The sequence below is a fragment of the Coregonus clupeaformis genome, chromosome 9 (assembly GCF_020615455.1).
Source record: "Coregonus clupeaformis isolate EN_2021a chromosome 9, ASM2061545v1, whole genome shotgun sequence".
Classification (NCBI taxonomy): domain Eukaryota; kingdom Metazoa; phylum Chordata; class Actinopteri; order Salmoniformes; family Salmonidae; genus Coregonus; species Coregonus clupeaformis.
In genome coordinates this window covers 1,943,360-1,964,531 of record NC_059200.1, presented here as the reverse complement: position 1 = coordinate 1,964,531, position 21,172 = coordinate 1,943,360, and the positions used below count along the sequence as shown (strand labels likewise).

The following is a 21,172-nucleotide window of genomic DNA, read 5'->3' as shown; positions in this document are numbered from 1 at the left end:
CTTTCAGCATGACAATGATCCCAAACACACCACCTGGGCAACGAAGGAGTGGCTTCGTAAGAAGCATTTCAAGGTCCTGGAGTGGCCTAGCCAGTCTCCAGATTCTCAAGTATTGAGAAACTTTTGTTATTGACCAAATACTTATTTTCCACCATAATTTGCAAATAAATTCATTACAAATCCTACAATGTGATTTTCTGGATTTTTTTTTCTCATTTTGTCTGTCATAGTTGACGTGTACCTATGATGAAAATTACAGGCCTCTCTCATATTTTTAAGTGGGAGAACTTGCACAATTGGTGGCTGACTAAATACTTTTCCCCCCACTGTACATACATACATACATACATACATACATACATACACCTTCAAGTCACACCACACATTTCAAACTAGTTAAAATGGAACCAGCATAGCGGTATAGCCCTACTGATATCACCAAGGGTTCATAAAGACTGAGGGAAGCATCCGTGAAGCACCTAGCCAGGTACATTATTAGACAAATGTAACCTGGCGATTAGCTAAACACAAAGGCAGTGATGACCAGAATTTGGCCTTGACGCTTTGCTTCTTTCAATTCAAAAGACAAGCCCTCGGTTTGTATCTGACAATGACAAATTTGCTGACACCCTAAAAGAATAGGTCCATAATATTATAATAAACCTGCATGCATGTTAACAGTAACCGTGGAGAGAACTCATGTGGGTCATCTGAGTAAGTGACACTCGAAAGGGCATTTAGTAAATTTACATTCAAGGCAAAAATGTACTACATACAGAGACAGACAGAAAGGTTTTCTATCTACCGAGAGAGATCTAGTCAGACTGGTAAAGCAGTGTCAGCATTTGGTATTGAAGACATATGGTGCAGGAGGTGTTGCATTCAGCTGAAATAGCATACTAAGAGTTTTTCTGTCTGCTTTTAGCTGCCCCTCCTCCATCAATGACACCACACCAGGGTCATGTTCAGTAGGGCTCACGGAAATCTGTTCTCATTGGACGAGTTCAGATTGCACCTTCCTGTTTAATTCAGTTTCAATACGTTTTCAACCTACTGAATACAACCCAGCCGTGTTCAACAGGATTTATCCTGACTGGATGTGACAAAAGGCATTGTGGATTCCATCTTTTTTTTTATGGAACAATGTAGCCTAATATACTATAGCATGAGAACTGAAGTGAATATTGTGTTCTGTGTTCATTGTGATTTTCTCCATCTATACTGTATCCTGTAAAAAGGAAGCAGCGGCATTTAAGGGGGAAATCATCTCCACCCTCTCAGCCTTCAAAAGTCTATTACACGGCTTCAGAAATCAATAACGTCTCACCCCTGGTGAGGAAAATCATTGCTGCATGAGTAACACTGTCTGTCCCCACTCCCCATCCACCCAAAGTACAAAGCACCAGAATATCATATGAGAAGCTATCCCAGTGGAGAACACAGGAAATCAGGCAGCAGCAGCACTGCTCTCGTCTCTTCCTCCAGCTACACCCTACAGGGCATAAGGAAGTAGTCAAGACCTCTCGCTGTCTGACTAAAGCTCTAACAGGAGGATGCTATAGTTTGTTCATATCTGCTAGGGTAGAAAGCCCTGTGTGGCTCCCAAGCTGCTCAAAAGGGGAGAGAGAGGAGAGGGAGGGAGAGAGGAGAGAGAGAGGAGAGGAGAGGGAGGCAGAGATGGAAGGTGCGTCTGGAGGAACTGGTGATTGGTGCCGATGGTCGGTGGTCCGTCAGTCATTTCTTTAATTTCTAAAAAGCTTTTAAAATAAAAAAATAAAAAGGGAAAGGAGGAATTAGAAAAGAGGAGTTCTAGATGGAGCTGAGGGTCATAGATTCATCCGGAGGTGCTCGGGACGTTTGGACATCGGGGGGTAGGCCTGCTTCTTGAAGGGGCCGCCTGTGGTGGTGTTGCCAGAGGGCTTTCTGATGGGCAGGGGGGCAGACACCTCAGCAGCATTGGAGCTCACGTCCATCTGCTCCACACCAACCTCCATGGGCTGGTCTCCAGACCCAGAGGCCCCAGGGGACAGCAGGGACGAGACTCTAGCCTGGGTGGGGGCCCGGGGCCAGCAGTCCCCCCCAGCAAACTTCACTGGGCTGAGGGGACAGAAGGAGAGGCGACAGGGCAGGGTTAGAATAGTGCATTTGAGTACTGACAGGGGCAGACTGTTAGAATAGTGACATTTTAACAGTGAGGATAAATCCCAGTACAAGTGAGTACCAGAATGATACTTGATTCAACCACTGGTGGGCAGGACAACTTCATGTTAAAGTTCTACACAAACCTAGACGAACATGAGACAAAACAAAAAGCCCTTACCTCACTGGTGTTCTTGGGCTTCCCAGAAACCTTCTTGGTGAGCGGACTTTTTGCTCGAAGGGGAATTTCTCCTTGAGGTTTTCAAGCACGGAGGGGGCTACATACGTAAAGCCCTGTGGGAAGGAGGTCACAGGGAAGATTATAGCCAGGCTCATCAAGGTCCATTACAATACAGGACAGAGGACATGAGCAATGACACACTCATTAAACTACATCATGCAATGTGGCCAGACAGTCAACAGTTTCCAGTAAAAAATAAATAACAAAAAACAGATGCAATGCATTAACCATTTCTCGTAAGAACAATGTTTTTTAGTCAAAAATAAAAAAAGAACAAAAACAGTCTAGCTTATGCCTACCCGTGTGCGTGCAACCATGCACACAGTAAAACACACATGCACACAAACACGAAACCAAATGGGCTGAGCACAGTAAGCAGCCTACCAGGAAGACTTGATTGGCACTTTCGCTGAGCGTGGAGTCATCAGGGCTGTCGACGGGAGTCTGGCTGGTGAACTTGGAGTCAAACTGGCTCACGTCATCAGCTGATTGCTGCAATGGAAGGAAAAAAGGAAACCTGTTAACCTCTAGTCTCTGTGGGTCACGGAGGACTTGGAAAGCACAGGTGCTCTTCACAATGGAAATGCAATGAATAAGGAATGATGGCTCACCAGAAAAGGCTTGAATGGAGGCTCCACTTTGCGAGCGAGAAGCTCGTCCCATTTAATATGCCTGAAGAATGGGTGGGACTGGAGACAAGAGAAAAAAGCCACATTAGAGGGTGGCTCTCTTCACCTTCTTCAACAACATTGTAATAATCCTGCAACAGGTCCCATGTTTTAACTGTATCACCTGAATTTCTGAGGCATCTCCTGGGCCCGCCCCCAGCCGTAACGAGGCGTTGCGTTTTAGCAGCTGGAACAGAGCGTTATGGGTAATGTTAGTCTGCTCATCTGTTTTCATTTGACCCGACTTGTGTTACATTAGACAATCAGAAGATGGAGTGTACCTGAAATGCCACCCAAAAACTAATATGATTAAAACTGGGACAGTTTAACATCTAACACAGTGAAACGCTTACCTTTTTGAGAAGGTCCCTGGCTTCTTGTGTGAGGTAAGGTGGCAAGTTCAGTTTACACTTTAAGATTTTGTCAATGGTCTTCTTCCTGTTTTCACCAGTGAATGGTGGCTGTTGAGTAACAAAAAAAAGTATGTTCCACAACAATACAGACATAATGTCCCCCTGAGGTTAAATATCTAAATAATAATCAAAATGTAAAAAGATCAAGATATTGATCAATTAAATGATGATGTAGTCTTGTACACAGAGTACATTATGTGTCTCTTGGAGGAGTTGTACTCACTGCTCCTGTCAGCATGTCATACATGAGAGCTCCAAGGCTCCACCAGTCTACAGCCCGGTTGTGTCCACTCCTCATCAGGATCTCTGGGGCCCTGGTGTGACAGAGGGGAGAGGAATGTGAAGGCCTATACAATGTGCAACCAAACTCACTCATTTCTTCTACCAAAAGAGTAGTGGATAAAGAAGTTTACAACAGACTAGGAGGCTGACATTAACTTTTCATTGTTTTAATGATTAGCACCGTGACTTACATGTATTCTATGGTACCACAGAAGGTGTGAGTAACCGTGCCGCCGTGGATTGATTCTTTACACAGTCCAAAGTCTGTGAGCTTGATGTGACCGTTGTTGTTGAGCATGATGTTTTCTGGCTTCAGGTCTCTGTAGATGATGCCTTTCTGATGCAGGTGTCCCAGAGCCATGGAAATCTCTGCCAGATAGAAGCTGCAGAACAGAAAACAGACATTTTACATCAAGTACAGTCAAAGTGTGCTGGATCTTTGCCTCAGCAAATATTGCATCTATACTGTTACAGGAAGTATGACGGAAAAAATCCTTCCGTAAAGCATCAATAGCATTTTGGAAAAATTTATCCTTTCAGATTCACCTTTCTCCGCTTTCCATTGCCCTCTACATTCTAAACCTAAGGTGCTGTGCTTCCAACATCCTGACATTTGTCTGCTTCTAAAAATAGCTCCAAAACCAAAACACACCCCTACTGACCTTATGCTATGTAATCAAATCTCACATCTGTTGACACAACATTTGAGTGAGGACTACAGGTTCCAGACACTCATATCTATTCTACACACTTCAGACAGATACACATCTCCAGCATGATAGATCACTTACCATGCTGTGTCCTCCATAAAGATCCCCTCTCTCTCCAATTGCATAAACAGCTCCCCACCTGCAAATCACAAATAAAGCATTTAAAATATGCACTATGCAGAAATCGCGCCGCCTTTTCCTGGTTGCTAAAATTCTAATAGTTAGCCTAATTTCAGTTCATGTGAAAAACAAGCATGTATATTGTAGAAAATCATTGTACCATCTAAACCGCTGTGATATTTTCCATAACCATTTTCAGCTGTTTGAAGCCTGGTGTACAAAACCCAAAGTAAAAGATATGCAAAAATGAAACTTAAGAACCGGAAGCATAGAAATAGGGCGCATAGAACATATAATACCGCTTCTTATACTTGCTTTCCATGTGAAAAACAGATCTATAACTCACATTTCTATGTGAATTTGGTCAGGTTGCCCAAAAAGTTACATATTGCAGCTTTATTTTAACTTAGGCCATTGTGTGTGAATGATGTGTATGTTACGCTGTGTTGTGTGGTTTGTGTGTGTATGATGTGTGGGCGCCCACACCATGCCCCAGTCACTCACCTGAGAGGTACTCCAGGATGAGGTACAGCTTGCCCCCTGTCTGGAAGGCATAGATGAGGTCCACTATGAACGGGTGCTTCACCTCCTCCAGGATGTTCCTCTCTGCCTTGGTGTGAGCTGTGTCCTTAGCGTTACGCACTATCATGGCCTGGAGGGATCAAACAAGGCATGGATTTTCAAAAACTGTCAGCATTATAACAATGGTAGCACTTTACATTTACAGCAGAGAATAAAGGGGAAATAACCTGGTAATAGTATGGTAACAAGTTAGTCACTCCAAATGAAAACATTTCTTGCACATAGAAACTGAGGTATGATATGCATTTGAAAACACGAGTACATTCTTTGTCAAGCAGGACAGACTATGGTAGGTAACGGACAACAGGTTTGAGACGCTCTGAAAACATAACAGTAACATAAAGGAAATGCTCATTTGCCATCTGGTTTGGATGATTATTTCTCTGCGCTCCCCTTTTCCCCAGCCCAGTGAAAGGAAGTAAAGGAACTCCTCTGCTCTGAGCCATGTCATTAATGCTGTTATTGTCGCCCTCAGATCCAGAACACGCGCAAATCTTTTGCTCAAAGAAATCCAAAACATTCTAACTATTTCAGCTGTTGGGAACAATATTAGATCTGTTTCAGTTGGATAAAGCCTGAGCCCAGTGGAAGAGCCAGAAGCCAGAGCATGAGAGCAGAGCAGTCGGTCATGAGCGTGAGGCTCTGCTGCCTGCCGTGCTACACAGCCACTTACAACATGCACACAGTGATGGGTTCTGACATGGCAGGTAAAGTCCATCATGTTAAACACCAGTGCTGGGGCTTGTCTGTATACACTAGAGTATATACACCCTTATGTTATACTATGGAAATTGTGTTTCCATAGCTAGGGCTGACAGTGAGGACTTGTGAAGAGCAGAATCAACAACCTCTGCATAATCAAAACAGTTGCTTTGTGAGAAGGTGTTAAAGTTCAGTTAGCCATTGTTATATAAACACCAGCTGAAAAGTACCAGGGGCTTTGCTTTGGCCCCAAGTGAGAGCAGGTCCACCGGAGCCATGGCCCATGGAAACAGAAAAGTCTGAGCCTTTTCGGTAAAACACTGGGGTAAATCCTGTACATAAATGCTATATGGGTTTCCAAGACATGAGGGAAAGAGGGGAGGGGGGGACCCTGGTGTTTTATTTGGCAGTGATGATAGCTGCTGGTTGGCTGGTTAAAAGCCTTCATCCTCAACCACAGAGGTACAATAGGAATCAGAGCTCTTAGCGCCTGCATGGTAGCAACAGTAAATACTGGCTTATAAAAACTATAAACAGAATCATTATTACCGAAACCTCTAAGGCTTCTGGGAAAAATTGGTGGGTTCTGGGGCCAAAATGCAAACCAGACGGGCGGTCGTCAATTACAGAAAGGATGCAGAACAGATGGAAAGAAACTGGGGAGAACAAACAGCCCTGAGGTTTCATGGGAAGTTGTTTTAGTTTTTTTGTTATGGGTTAGGTGGCCTCTTTTCTGACTGCATGGCTAAATGAATTCACCTGTGTATTCAGTACACTACTGTAACAACTTGGGTCAGTGTCCAATCTGGGTTCATCGTCATGTCAATAGAAATCCTTTGAGAATAAATCTTTATTGAATAAATCTCACAGAATTTAAGTGTACAGTTCCTTAGGGACAGACGAGAGAACAAAAGATAAGTATCTCAATGTCATGATAATCCAAACAGACAAGTATCTCAACGTCATGATAATCCAAACAGACAAGTATCTCAACGTCATGATAATCCAAACAGACAAGTATCTCAACGTCATGATAATCCAAACAGACAAGTATCTCAACGTCATGATAATCCAAACAGCCCACCTTCTTCAAGACCTTCATGGCGAATATCTTTCCCGAAGTGGCACCCGACACCTTACGAACTTGAAAAACCTGAATGTGATAGGGGGAAGAGACAAAACATGAATTTCTGTGAAGTTATGCTATCTATTCTAAGGAGAAGACATGTGAATGAATACTTGAACAAGTCATAAGGTGATCAGGGATAGCTCACCTTTCCATAGCCTCCTTTTCCTAAAACCCGGAGCAACTCAAAGCATTCCGGACGAATCTGCTCCGTTCCTTTGTTGACGCTGTCTTCAGAGATTTCAAACTTTTCACAGTCGTCCATGTTACTTGAAAATAAATAAAGACAACCATTGAAACATAATTCATACATGTCAAATTGCAGCCAGTCAATGTTGAATCTACCCGAATGACAAAACCAGAAGGTTAGATTAAAGATGGAATTTTGCAGTAGGGGAAAACAGTCCTGCACAAGCAATCTATCACCTCTGGACTTATCTGTTCATCAAGCATACAACATCATAAAAGTGGTCAACGGTGTTGCTGTAATTGACAAATTAGATTACACATATCATTAATCCCTTCAGGGCAATTAGATTGACACCTTTGCCCAAACATTAAAACACATAGAATTGCATGACAAAGAAGCACCCTGTTGTCAAAGATGTTGTGGTGACTGTGCCACATTAGTTAGTGCTAAAATATACAGGCTGAACCTATGTTGTAAATACCCACAATTCGAACCCGCTGCATTGCTCCATGGATTCGCTCATTTGGGTCTGGCAAAAAAAAGAAGAGATAGAACAATTTAACAACAGGACTGATCTTTCTCCATCAGTAAACAACTTCAAAAATACACCTGTTCCAGTGACTTTTCAGAAGGGACTTTTTTGACTGCATCACACACACAGTCTTGTGAGACTGCTGAAAAAAGCAAATGATACTCAAAGAAATTATGTATGAAAGAGTAGCTAGAACAACTTGTTTCAGTTGTCCACATCCAACGATGCCGAAATCTGATCAGAGGTCAAGTGGTTTCATAGCTTATCTGTCAATATCTGTATCCTTTAGCTACAGTGAGGGAAAAAAGTTTTTGATCCCCTGCTGATTTTGTACGTTTGCCCACTGACAAAGACATGATCAGTCTATAATTTTAATGGTAGGTTTATTTGAACAGTGAGAGACAGAATAACAACAACAAAATCCAGAAAAACGCATGTCAAAAATTTTATACATTGATTTGCATTTTAATGAGGGAAATAAGTATTTGACCCCCTCTCAATCAGAAAGATTTCTGGCTCCCAGGTGTCTTTTATACAGGTAACAAGCTGAGATTAGGAGCACGCTCTTAAAGGGAGTGATCCTAATCTCAGCTTGTTACCTGTATAAAAGGCACCTGTCCACAGAAGCAATCAATCAAACAGATTCCAAACTCTCCACCATGGCCAAGACCAAAGAGCTCTCCAAGGATGTCAGGGACAAGATTGTAGACCTACACAAGGCTGGAATGGGCTACAAGACCAATCGCCAAGCAGCTTGGTGAGAAGGTTACAACAGTTGGTGTGATTATTCGCAAATGGAAGAAACACAAAATAACTGTCAATCTCCCTCGGCCTGGGGCTCCATGCAAGATCTCACCTCGTGGAGTTGCAATGATCATGAGAACGGTGAGGAATCAGCCCAGAACTACACGAGAGGATCTTGTCAATGATCTCAAGGCAGCTGGGCCCATAGTCACCAAGAAAACAATTGGTAACACACTACGCCGTGAAGGACTAAAATCCTGCAGCGCCCGCAAGGTCCCCCTGCTCAAGAAAGCACATATGCATGCCCGTCTGAAGTTTGCCAATGAACATCTGAATGATTCAGAGGAGAACTGGGTGAAAGTGTTGTGGTCAGATGAGACCAAAATCGAGCTCTTTGGCATCAACTCAACTTGCCGTGTTTGGAGGAGGAGGAATGCTGCCTATGACCCCAAGAACACCATCCCCACCGTCAAACATGGGGGTGGAAACATTATGCTTTGGGGGTGTTTTTCTGCTAAGGGGACAGGACAACTTCACCGCATCAAAGGGACGATGGACGGGGCCATGTACCGTCAAATCTTGGGTGAGAACCTCCTTCCCTCAGCCAGGGCATTGAAAATGGGTCGTGGATGGGTATTCCAGCATGACAATGACCCAAAACACACGGCCAAGGCAACAAAGGAGTGGCTCAAGAAGAAGCACATTAAGGTCCTGGAGTGGCCTAGCCAGTCTCCAGACCTTAATCCCATAGAAAATCTGTGGAGGGAGCTGAATGTTCGAGTTGCCAAACGTCAGCCTCGAAACCTTAATGACTTGGAGAAGATCTGCAAAGAGGAGTGGGACAAAATCCCTGGTGGCCAACTACAAGAAACGTCTGACCTCTGTGATAGTACTTGGTGGCAAAACCCTTGTTGGCAAAGTCATGTTTTGCAGAGGGGTCAAATACTTATTTCCTTCATTAAAATGCAAATCAATTTATAACATTTTTGACATGCGTTTTTCTGGATTTTGTTGTTGTTATTCTGTCTCTCACTGTTCAAATAAACCTACCATTAAAATGATAGACTGATCATGTCTTTGTCAGTGGGCAAACGTACAAAATCAGCAGGGGATCAAATACTTTTTCCCCTCACTGTATGTTTTGACAATCCAACTAAGAATGGATCGTTTATTGGGCGGCAGGTAGCTTAGTGGTTCAGAGCGTTGTGCCAGTAACCGAAAGGTCGCTGGTTCTAATCCCCGAGCCGACTAGGTGAAAAATCTGTCGATGTGCCCTTGAGCAAGGCACTCAACCCTAATTGCTCCTGTAAGTCGCTCTGGATAAGACCGTCTGCTAAATGACTAAAATGTAAATGTAAGACAGATGGCTAGGCCTATGCCATATGGTACAGTTGGTTAGTTTAGCTAGCCACCAATGTCAAGTCCACCCTTGGTTCCGCTACCTAATAATAACGCGTTAGTTACTATAACATTAGTTAGCTAGCTACCTATCTTATTTCTTACTAACGTTAGTCGCTAAGTTAACTAGCTAGCTAGTAGCGGTTGTAAGCGTGGGTTCTTCTTTCGGGCTTGCCACGACGAGCTAACCAGCTGATATGTTGAAGTTACTGACAAAGACAGTCTTAAGCTTCTGGCTAACATCATCTTATTTACTGCAGACAAGTTCGTTTGCGCCTCCCTTCTTCACTAGCAGCTAACGATAGTAGCTAACTAGTTCATACCAAGCTAAAGGAAACTAGCTAGCGAGTAATGTTTTGCTGGGTAGCTAGCTAATTACTGTACAGTAGCTGGCTACTTACCCCATCCTCGAGTTCGTCATCAGACACATTTTCGTCCGCCTGATCCAAATCAATGTCGAATACCCCGGCCATGGCCTTTGCTTGGTCCCTCTCTCACTCAGTCCGAAAGAAAGTATATTCTTCTCCACTGCCTCATGGAAACACACCTTGCCGACATAACCGGCTACAGTAAATAGAACCCATGCGAGTAGCAGTACCGCTAGCTCCCGACCAAACAAGATTCCAAAGGGGTAAAAAAACAAAGCCAAGTGTTGAGCACGCGCACTGCTGAAATTAGATAGTAGCTAGCTGAGTATCTTTAATAGTAGCACAATGTCCATGATGCCCCATACTTTTTCGTAAACTGATTTCGCCCGTTTAAACATGTTATATTTTATCTTATATCTTATCCTTCAATAGTCACAAAGTGATATTTGTGTGATATGGCTCAGAAATTAGCTATGGTGATACTGTAGTCAGTCAAAATCAAATCAAGTGTTATTGGTCACATTCACATATTTAGCAGGTGTTATTGCCGGTGTAGCGATTGTGTTCCTAGCTCCAACAGTGCAGTAGTATCTAACAATTTACAACAATACACATAAATCTAAAAGTAAAATAATGGAATTAAGAAATATATAAATATTAGTTCCATGGACTGCCTGGCATATTCTTTCCCACAACAAGTATGATTGCACTGTGACAAAACGTTCACAGCCTTTTCTGTATTCCCTCTTGGTTAATTGTGAAGTTAGTGTCTTTTGTGATCTAACCTGTAACCAGAATAACTGTTTGTGCGCATATAGCCGTTATTGGCAGTAGATGGCAGTGAGAACAAAGAAATCCTTCTTCGGGTGTTGAGAGGATTTTCACCCCATTTGGACCTCTGAGTCTTGCGGTGATCTTAAAGTGCCAACAGGGGGCGCCCATAGGGTGTAACCAAAGATTATTATAGCTAACCAACCCTTATTCATCCATGGTGTTACTGTTTACCTCAGCCTGATTCAGGTGCTGATTCAGGTGCCACTTATCCTCCTGTTGTGGAATAACCCACATAAATGTACACAGTCACCTTGAGTTGAGGTGGTGTGAGAATTATATGCTGTGATGTTTCACATATAGCATCACCATTCCTGTGATGATGACTCATGCCTGGGAGCATTTATTCACAACACACACACACACACATACACCCACACAGTACACATTACTTCTACTCAGTGCCCAGGGACATAGAAAGCTTATCTCTGAGACTTAGTGACACCTGTGGTCCCAGATCAAAGGGGTTGTGTTTCAAGTCAAGTTGAACGTTTTTTTTATTAGTCGTATGTACGGGATACACATGGTATACGTCGTCCAACGAAATGCTTACTTGCAGGTTCCTTCTCGACAACGCAAACAACAGTAAGAAATAATTAAATATAAAAATACGAATAAACGTCAATGGCAGTAGAATAGAATAAACATTTTAGCATAAGGATAATACATGAAGACACAATTTATAGCCCAATATTTACACGTGTATTGGGGATGGGGGGCAAGTGTATAAATTGAGCAATAGAATAAGAGTCTGGTAGCAGTAGTTGTGATGTGTGTTTAGCATGAATGTATATGTGTGTGTGTGTGTATGTCTGTGTGGGTGTGTGCATGAGTGAGTGCATGTGTGCTAATGAGGGGCGAATCGGAGCAGGTGGTCAGTCCAGTTCAAGTGTTCAGCAGTCTGATGGCTTGTGGATAGAAACTGTCTCTGAGCCTGTTGGTATCAGTCCTCATGCTCCTATACTGTCTGCCCAACGGTAAGGGAGAGAAAAGCTTGTGGCTGGGGTGGGTGGGGTCCTTGATGTGTGTATATGTGTGTGTATATATATATATACACTGAGTATACAAAACATTAAGAACACCTGCTCTTTCCATGACATAGACTGACCAGGTGAATCCAGGTGAAAGCTATGATCCCTTATTGATGTCACTTGTTAAACCCACTTCAATCAGTGTAGCTAAAAGGGGAGGAGACAGGTTAAAGAAGGATTTTTAAGCCTTGAGACAATTGAGACATGGATTGTGCCATTCAGAGGGTGAATGGGCAAGACACACGATTTAAGTACATTTGAACGGGGTATGGTAGTAGGTCCCACCCAAAGGACATCCAGCCCACTTGACACAACTGTGGGAAGCATGGGAGTCAACATGGGCCAGCATCCCTATGGAACGCTTTCGACACCTTGTAGAGTCCATGCCCCAATGAATTGAGGCTGTTCTGAGGGCAAAAGAGGGGGGTGCAACTCAATATTAGGAAGCTGTTCCTAATGTTTGGTATACTCAGTGTATTATGGGTACAACCAGCAATTACAACATTCTCTGCCTTGCACATTAGGATGTTTTATTTATTAGTGGTTCCTGTGTGTAACTGAGACACCTGAGTGATGTGCATTCTTTGGCCAGGCTGTTGGTGCTGTGATGTCACGAGAGGCTGTGTCCTGGAGGGACGTTACATCCCCCTGAGGTGGCTGCAAACCCAGACAGCTATGGCTCCATCTGCTGGTATGGTCGGGAACTCCACCCCTCTATGGCCAATCTTCCCACGCAGCTGAAACAAATGAGGAGCTGATGAGCTGAAGGTTTGGGAAGGGAAGAGACACAGTCTCCAACCTGGGCTCTCTGGAGGACAAGAGTGCTGCACGTCCACTTCCATGAGGAATATAAGGATTTGGAGATACTTACCTTTGGGAAATACTCACCTTTGGATATATGCACCTGTGGAAATACGTGAGAGACATTTGGAAGGACTTTTTGCTGGGTTGGCCACTAGCTGCAACGTGGACTACAGTAAGGCTGGGGAAAAGTTATCTGAGCGAGTGAGAATTATGATTTTGGATGTGGAAGAGACATCCCTGAACTGTTAACCCTTAAAGAGCCACAAGAGAACAGAATTTTGTTATATTTTCGTTAATTTCCCAAGACCTATAATAAAATCCTTGTTTTTGTTTGAACCTTGTCTCCTTGCACTACTTGAGCAATCCCGCTGAAAGCTGTGTAGCCTCTCGTGACGTCACAGATGGTGGAGAATACGGGCACGCTCAAGCGTTAATAGTGCATGTCAGAGGAGGATACCGAAGGTTTGATCACCCAGTTTTCCAAGTTGGCCGTAGGCTCCCCGCCGACTGAAATGGAGGACATATTGAAAGCCCTTGTTGCTGGCCAGCAAGCCCAGATGCAAGCAAACGTGGCTCTCTTGGAGGAGCAAAAGAAAGCCAACCTTCTGAAGGCAGAGGAATTGCAGTTGCAGAGACAGAGGGTTGTCCAAAATACCCGCCCAATAAAGGCAAGTGACTTTATATCTAAGATGGGAGCTACCGATGACATTGAGGCATACCTGCATGCATTTGAGGCCACGGCCACTAGGGAAGCCTGGCCCAAGCAACAGTGGGTTGGTCTGTTAGCCCCCCTTTCTAACCGGGGAATCGCTGAATGCTGTCCGGGACCTGGGCCCTGACCAGGTTACTGACTATGATGCCCTGAAGTCTGAGATCCTCAGCAGATATGGACTCACAAAGTTTGGTATGGCCCAGCGCTTTCACAGCTGGACCTTCCAACCAGACCAACCTCCTCGGGCGCAGATGCATGAACTTGTCCGAATCGCAAGGAAATGGCTGGATCCGCAGAGGAATACAGCAGCAGCGGTGGTGGAGGCCGTTGTGGTGGATCGTTACCTACGCGCCCTGCCTTATGAGGCAAAACGGTTCATCAGTCAACAGGCCTTGACCACGGCTGATCTGACCGTGGAAGCTGTGGAAAAGTACCAGGCCACAGCGGAGATGCTGAATGCTTCCCGAAAGGACCCCAAGGTCTCGAACCCAGCCACGTCAGGACGTATCCCGGCTCCAGGGGGAGCCAGAAACCAGGCGGGTCCAAGAAGAGTACACCAGGAGGGGGAAACTCGACAGTGTTACCGGTGTGGGGAGATGGGACATATCTCCTGGCAGTGTGGGAAACCAGCCGATGAACCTATGCCCACTGCGGAGTCCTCCAGCTCAGCACCCACACACCGTGTTGCCTCGCTCTTGGGAGTCGTAGATGGCGGCCCAGATCGACCCCCCCACCTGCCCGGTAACTGTGAATCACCATGATGTGGAGGCCTTACTGGATTCTGGTAGCCGGGCCACCCTGGTGCGTAAGGATTTGGTGGGCCCAACGTGTCTGACCCCGGGGGAAAGTCCTCCCAGTTTCCTGTGTCCATGGGGACACCAGAGAATACCCCATTACTGAACTTACAATGACCAGCACACGGGGAACCATACACACGACGGCGGGGGTGGTTGATTCCCTCCCCGTCCCTGTCCTAATTGGACGAGACTGCCCAGCCTTTTACCCACTCTGGAGAGAGTCTCAGGAGAGGATAACCCGAGTACCTCGGAAACGGAGAGGCAAGACTCATCCTGGGAAGGCTCCGGTGCAATCCTCCGAGTTACTCACTCCCGCCCGGGCTCTGATAGGGATGGCAGGTGCCCAGACCGACACAGAGACGGAGCTACAGAATCTGGACAAAGAACTGTCTGGTCTGAAGGGGACCGCTGAGAGGTATCGTTTGTTAAAGCAACAGTTAGACATGAAGACAGAAGAGTTAGATATCCTCCAGGCTAAACTCCAACAGAGCTCCTTCCATAAGCAACAGGAGGAGCTGGAGAGGCTGCGCAGGACCATCGAGGAGTGTGAGGAGACCCTGCGCAGTAGTAAGGAGGTCCAGAAGAAGGCAGAGGAGAAGTACAAGGTGTTGGAGAACAAGATGAAGAATGCGGAGGCAGAGAGAGAGAAGGAACTGAAAGCTGCTCAACAGAAGCTAAACTCTGCTAAAACCAAGGCTGATGCGTTCAGTAAGAAACTCAAGGAGAGACAACAGGAGGCTGAGTCCCTGGTCCTAGAGTTGGAGGAGTTGAAGAGAGAGCAGTCTGGCAAGCACCACGGCAATGCGGACGCCCTCTCCCGGCGTGATGCCTTCTTCGCTGCCTTTACCCGACGAGGACGTCGGTCCCGAGGAGGGGGATGTGTGATGTCACGAGAGGCTGTGTCCTGGAGGGACGTTACATCCCCCTGAGGTGGCTGCAAACCCAGACAGCTATGGCTCCATCTGCTGGTATGGTCGGGAACTCCACCCCTCTATGGCCAATCTTCCCACGCAGCTGAAACAAATGAGGAGCTGATGAGCTGAAGGTTTGGGAAGGGAAGAGACACAGTCTCCAACCTGGGCTCTCTGGAGGACAAGAGTGCTGCACGTCCACTTCCATGAGGAATATAAGGATTTGGAGATACTTACCTTTGGGAAATACTCACCTTTGGATATATGCACCTGTGGAAATACGTGAGAGACATTTGGAAGGACTTTTTGCTGGGTTGGCCACTAGCTGCAACGTGGACTACAGTAAGGCTGGGGAAAAGTTATCTGAGCGAGTGAGAATTATGATTTTGGATGTGGAAGAGACATCCCTGAACTGTTAACCCTTAAAGAGCCACAAGAGAACAGAATTTTGTTATATTTTCGTTAATTTCCCAAGACCTATAATAAAATCCTTGTTTTTGTTTGAACCTTGTCTCCTTGCACTACTTGAGCAATCCCCCTGAAAGCTGTGTAGCCTCTCGTGACGTCACAGTGCGAAGAAGGGAGAATGAAAATAATAAAAGGGATGAGAGGAAGGGAGGAAATGAGAGAGAAAGAGGGAGACAAACGTGGACAAATGAATAGACAATATTGTTTTTTATTCATGGCCATAGAGAGAGACTGTGGGTATGTATTTGGCTGCAGATGACTGTAGATGACGGTGGCAGATAGAAGCATGCTTGATCTGTCAGTAACAAATGAGCCTATTGGTTCCCTTCTCTTTTCCTCACAGCATGAAACCACAGGAATAGATTAAAACAGGGGCTTTCTGGTTTTGACGTGTTGAAAGACAGAGAACACATTTATTTGCAAATGACTGCAAAGGGCAATTTCCAAAATATCTTCAAAGAAGATGAGAGAACAGGAAAAAGTTGGACGTTAATTATTGGCTCTTACATGGTTATGTTATCGGTTTCTTCCCTCAAATAATCATCACGAAATCATGCACTACAAGGATTCAAGGGGGCGCTCTTTTGTTATGTATTAGTCAGTGACACGACAACAATCACCAAAAATTATATGATTACAGTTATGCAATCTGTGAATTTGAGTGAATAGAATGTGGTGTGATGAACAGTACATTTGAACAGCGGGACAGAGCAGGACAGGATGTGCCAGTCAGGTGATTACTAGGGTGTGTCTGTTCTCTTCTGTATGCTCACAGTTCACACACACACACACACACTCTATATCCTGCTGGCATTGCCACCTGGCTGGCCTTTGCGGTTAGGTTAAGGGTGAGACCCTCTGCCATACTGGGTAGGCAGAGGACTGGAAGCTGTTGCTCAATCAAAACCATGTTTTGCCAAACTGCCCATATCTTCCATAGGTCAAATAGAAGCACAGAAAGAACCTGTTTAATCAGATTTTAGGAAAACTAATCATAACCACTATTGGTCTACAATTACCGTCAGTAACACCAAGTTACCTTTCAATAAGCTGTTTTAGTCGTGCAGCTGCAGGATCTTAATTTGAGCCAGTTTGCTACAGCAGGAAAATAATCCTGCAGCAACAGGAAATGTGAATTATTATGTGGATTATAATTAATGGACATTTTTTGTAGGGGTTGATACATTTTTCGTTAACCTCTACGGGATTGGTGTCCCGTATATGGAACAGTTGAGCTAACGTTCGCTAAGGTGATTAGCATCACTGTTGTAAGTACAAGCAAACTTTCCAGGACATAGACATGTTTTATATGGGCAGAAATCTTAAATTATTGTTAATCTAACGGCACTGTCCAATTTACAGTAGCTATTACAGTGAAAAAATACCATGCTATTGTTTGAGGAGAGTGCACAACAACAAAAAACTTATCACGGCAACTGGTTTGATACATTCACCTCTCAAGGTAAATAATGTACTTACATTCAGTAATCTTGCTCTGATATGTCATCCTAAGGGTCCCAGAGATAAATTGTATAATAGTTTTATAAAATCAATTTTTATATTCAAATGTAGGAACTGGGTTCTACAGTTTGAACCCTTGCTGTCTCTGGCACCACAACCACCCCGCCCGGCCATCTAGATGTGTGAAAGTTTGTGTGTAAACTAATGATCCATCATGTATGACATTCCTGTCATAGTTATGTACTTGAAAATAATATAATATATAATAATATAATATGCCATTTAGCAGACGCTTTTACCCAAAGCGACTTACAGTCATGCGTGCATACATTTTTGTGTATGAAAATCTATCAATTGACCAATTCGGCACATTTGGGCAGATTTGATACAAAATAGTCCAGTATTGCAACGCTTCACTGGATCAATCTGAAACTTTGCACACACTGCTGCCATCTAGTGGCCAAAATATTATATTGTGGCCTTTCTCTTGCATTTCAAAGATGATGGAACAACAAAAAATAGAGAACGCATGTTTTTTTTTATTTATTATCTTTTGCCAGATCTAATGTGTTATATTCGCCTACATTAATATCACATTTCCACAAACTTCAAAGTGTTTGCTTTCAAATGATATCAATAATATGCATATCCATATCCTTGCTTCAGGTCCTGAGCTACAGGCAGTTAGATTTGGGTTTGTCATTTTAGGCGAAAATTGAAAAAAAAGGGTGGAAATTACCATGTAGACTCGAGTCACATTACTTGGACTGGAGTCTGATTTGAGTCCAAATTTGATGACTTGACTTGATAGAAAACAAATAACTCGACTTTGACTTGAGATTGATGATTTCAAATTATCTGGCCAGGTTTTGTAATGTTTTGTCACACATTTTGTGGCACAGAGTCTACGTGGATTACTCTACACGCAGCCAGAGACAGCATGGCCCTTGCAAAAAAAAAACGGCTCAAGATTTAGTGAAACGCTAACTCGGCACTCTGATTGGACCAGCAAACTGTCAATCAACACAGGTCAGGTGAGCTAGCGAACAAATTGCTGATTCGCTGTACAGTTTAGGATCGTAGAGAAAGAGGATTGCCATAATAAATAAATATGCAGCTCAAAAATTTTTTTGGTGATCAAGAATATTAACTGTTTACTTTGCAAGTTCACCAGCAACGAGGCAACAATTACTAGCACAGGCCTACTGGTCTTTTGGTATGTAACAATTGCTTGACATTTATAAATAAATAAATTGACTTATAAAGCTTGGATTTGGAATTGGTTGTTAAAATGAATTAATACTATGGCAAAGACGCACCATAGGAGTAGAGAGTGCTATTTTTCTCTTGTTGAAATGTTTGCTGTTGCTTTCACACTTTAAATGCATAGGCCCTATGTGGCAAATCTATATTCCATGTAATACTACAATAATTGCTAGCATTTCATCATTCCATCCCCGTACCGTTTATTGCAACACGTAGACATTTATGTTTCATGTTTGATAGGCCATGATACATTTTCATTTTATAGCCAACCATTTCTTAACCTGCTCTGAGTGGGCACAAGTTTTACAGTGCATGTTCGCAAGAGGTATTTAATTCAATGTACGCTTTCCTGGGTTATGTTGGAGTTCCGTGTGTCTGTTGCCGCGTTCAAAACAACTGGGAACTTGAAACTGGGAACTCGGAAATATCCGACTTTCGACTTCAGTGCGTTCAAAACAACTGGCAACTTGGAAAAAAACGAGCTCCGATTTGAACGGTCATCCAACTCGGAATTCCAACTCGGGAACTCGGGCCTCTTTCTAGAGCTCCGACCTGAAGATCACTGACGTCATGATTTGACTTCGTATTTTTTCGAGTTTGCAGTTGTTTTGAACGCGTCATAAGTTTAATGTCTTTGTCATTTTTGTTGTGCGTAACAGGAGCGCGCGCCTTAGTGCGCATAGAAATAGGCCTGCCCTCCACGCTTTGGAGTCAGAACGTTGAATAAGAGTAAATGATTGTTCCATGTATGCATGGTGTTGAAATATCATTAATAATCATTAAGTCTGATTAAGATGAATGTAGCAATATATGTGGAAATTGCCTTTTATGTTGTAGAACCAGTTTAATGGTTGTAATTGCCAATTGGGTAATTGTATGGTCCTGGGGGCCAAGTGTTTATATTATGTAGGCCTACCTGTTTGGGCTCCTGTGTTTGACAGAATTGATTTGGTTTCTCAAGGAGAAGCTGTGCAGTCTTGCCCTCTACCAGTGTTCGTTCAGATAGGACAGCTTAAGCCTGATACAGAGGCTATTTCTTTTGGGCTATTGCCCATGTATATTTGGTAAATCTACTTGTATATTTTGTATGATATGTAGCTTTCACCATTGGATCACCAAGACCTGTAAATAAATCTACACTCTGAGCACGTCAACCTGCCTTGCCTTCTGCTGATTTCATGCCCTTATGACTGCTACAAGGTCCATATTTTACAATTACATAAGCTAATAAAGATATGTTGTAGATAAAATAATCAAAAGGGCTGTCTGGTAGCCTCAATAAATAGACAAAGATTTGTAGTTGAACAAGTCGTTGCATGTATAGATTCTGTTTTGACTCTACTTAACTTGCTCTTAGAATGCACGACTTGGACTTGACTTGAGTCTTGACCCGTTCTACTTGGGACTTGACTTTACTCAGACTTTGTGACTTGAGACTTGCTCGTGACTCGAATAATAGTGAATTGGACCCACCTCTGGAAATTACAAACATTAGAAGCATTTTTTAACCTCAAATACACTAACATTTTGCATTTACTGCTATGCAGGAAAATTCTCAGCAACAAAAGAGTGATCAAATTAAGATCCTACATCTATACAGTCATTCTGAAACAGCATATGGATCAAAATAGTGTCACTATGGCTACACACTCAGATGGACTGAGTTATAAGGACATGAAAACATGCTGTTTGAAGCAGTTGATTAGTTAGATCTCTATTGGCTGTAACACCACAATAAAGGACATGATTCATGCCATAGCGGTCTGTAGTTTGGTCTGTTCAGAAGTGGTTATTGTGTGCGAGCCTGCGTGCATGTGTGATTTTAGAGGAAAGACCCTATAAGGTCACAATGGTCAGTTTGGAAGTGGTTTGTGTGTGTGTGTGTGTGTGTGTGTGTTTTCAGAGGAATCCAATAACGTTTCTATGGTCAGTTTGGAACAGATGAGGTAAATGTTGTGGGTTTCTTACTCAGAAATTAAGCCCACATGCATATTCAGTAGAAACAGAGACTGGTGACTTGCATCAATGCATGCGGTTTGTGCAGAATGGAGCATGTGAAGATTTTCATCTATCACATTAATCCCAAATGACATACAAATGCAAATCAGTGATAATGATTTGGCAAATGAGCAATTCATGTCTTTTTTACTGTCTCGGCATGCCAGTGGTTGCAAACTAACATTTAAATGGTCAACCGTTTCAAATTGCAGTCCAATGAGCGCCCAACAAAACCAGTGCCGACTCATTCCCCCAATCTGTGTTCTCAGCTTCCGAAACCCAAATTACGTCTAACTAACTAACACAGGAAGTGGGTACTGAGCATATGGGTAGACTACAGGGCAACCGAGACGTAAGAGCAGCACCCTCAGTCTCAGGACCCATCTTCCTCTTCCCCTTGTAGGACCCTCATGCTCTAATGTTGTCATGTGGTCCTCATGCTCCCACCTCAGCACAAACGTGGTTGTTCTTTTTAATAAATTGATTAGTTGTGAGACTTGTGCCATTTTGTCTTCCTCTTCTGTGTTTTAGGAATTGATCTTCTCGTGGGAGACAGATACTAAGAGAAAGAGGCCATGTTTTTCATTCTCCTGTAAGCCTGCTCCTGAGGTGCACTCAGATGTGATATGGTACTGTACTGTACCAAACCCTGACCAACAGTAGGCCTTCTTCCAGATG

At 43.6% G+C, this 21,172-nt stretch overlaps 1 protein-coding gene across 2 annotated transcripts; it reads right to left on the bottom strand.

The window, feature by feature from the left end:
* Nucleotides 1-295: 295 nt before the first annotated feature.
* On the bottom strand, nt 296-10,804 carry LOC121573561 (ribosomal protein S6 kinase beta-1). 2 transcript variants are annotated; one of them, XM_041885648.2, is made up of 14 exons: nt 10,249-10,804; nt 7,659-7,702; nt 7,132-7,252; nt 6,942-7,010; nt 5,078-5,225; nt 4,535-4,592; nt 3,935-4,126; nt 3,685-3,775; nt 3,402-3,509; nt 3,173-3,235; nt 2,992-3,069; nt 2,765-2,872; nt 2,321-2,433; nt 296-2,097 (listed from the first exon to the last, which is right to left on the bottom strand). In XM_041885648.2, exons 1-14 carry the CDS (start codon nt 10,318-10,320, stop codon nt 1,827-1,829), a joined length of 1,536 nt encoding a protein of 511 aa, XP_041741582.1. In that variant the 5' UTR covers nt 10,321-10,804; the 3' UTR covers nt 296-1,826. The 2 variants fall into 2 exon arrangements, with proteins under 2 accessions (XP_041741582.1, XP_041741583.1); XM_041885649.2 differs by having other exon boundaries at nt 7,655-7,702; nt 10,249-10,265.
* Between the last annotated feature and the right edge of the window lie 10,368 nt (nt 10,805-21,172).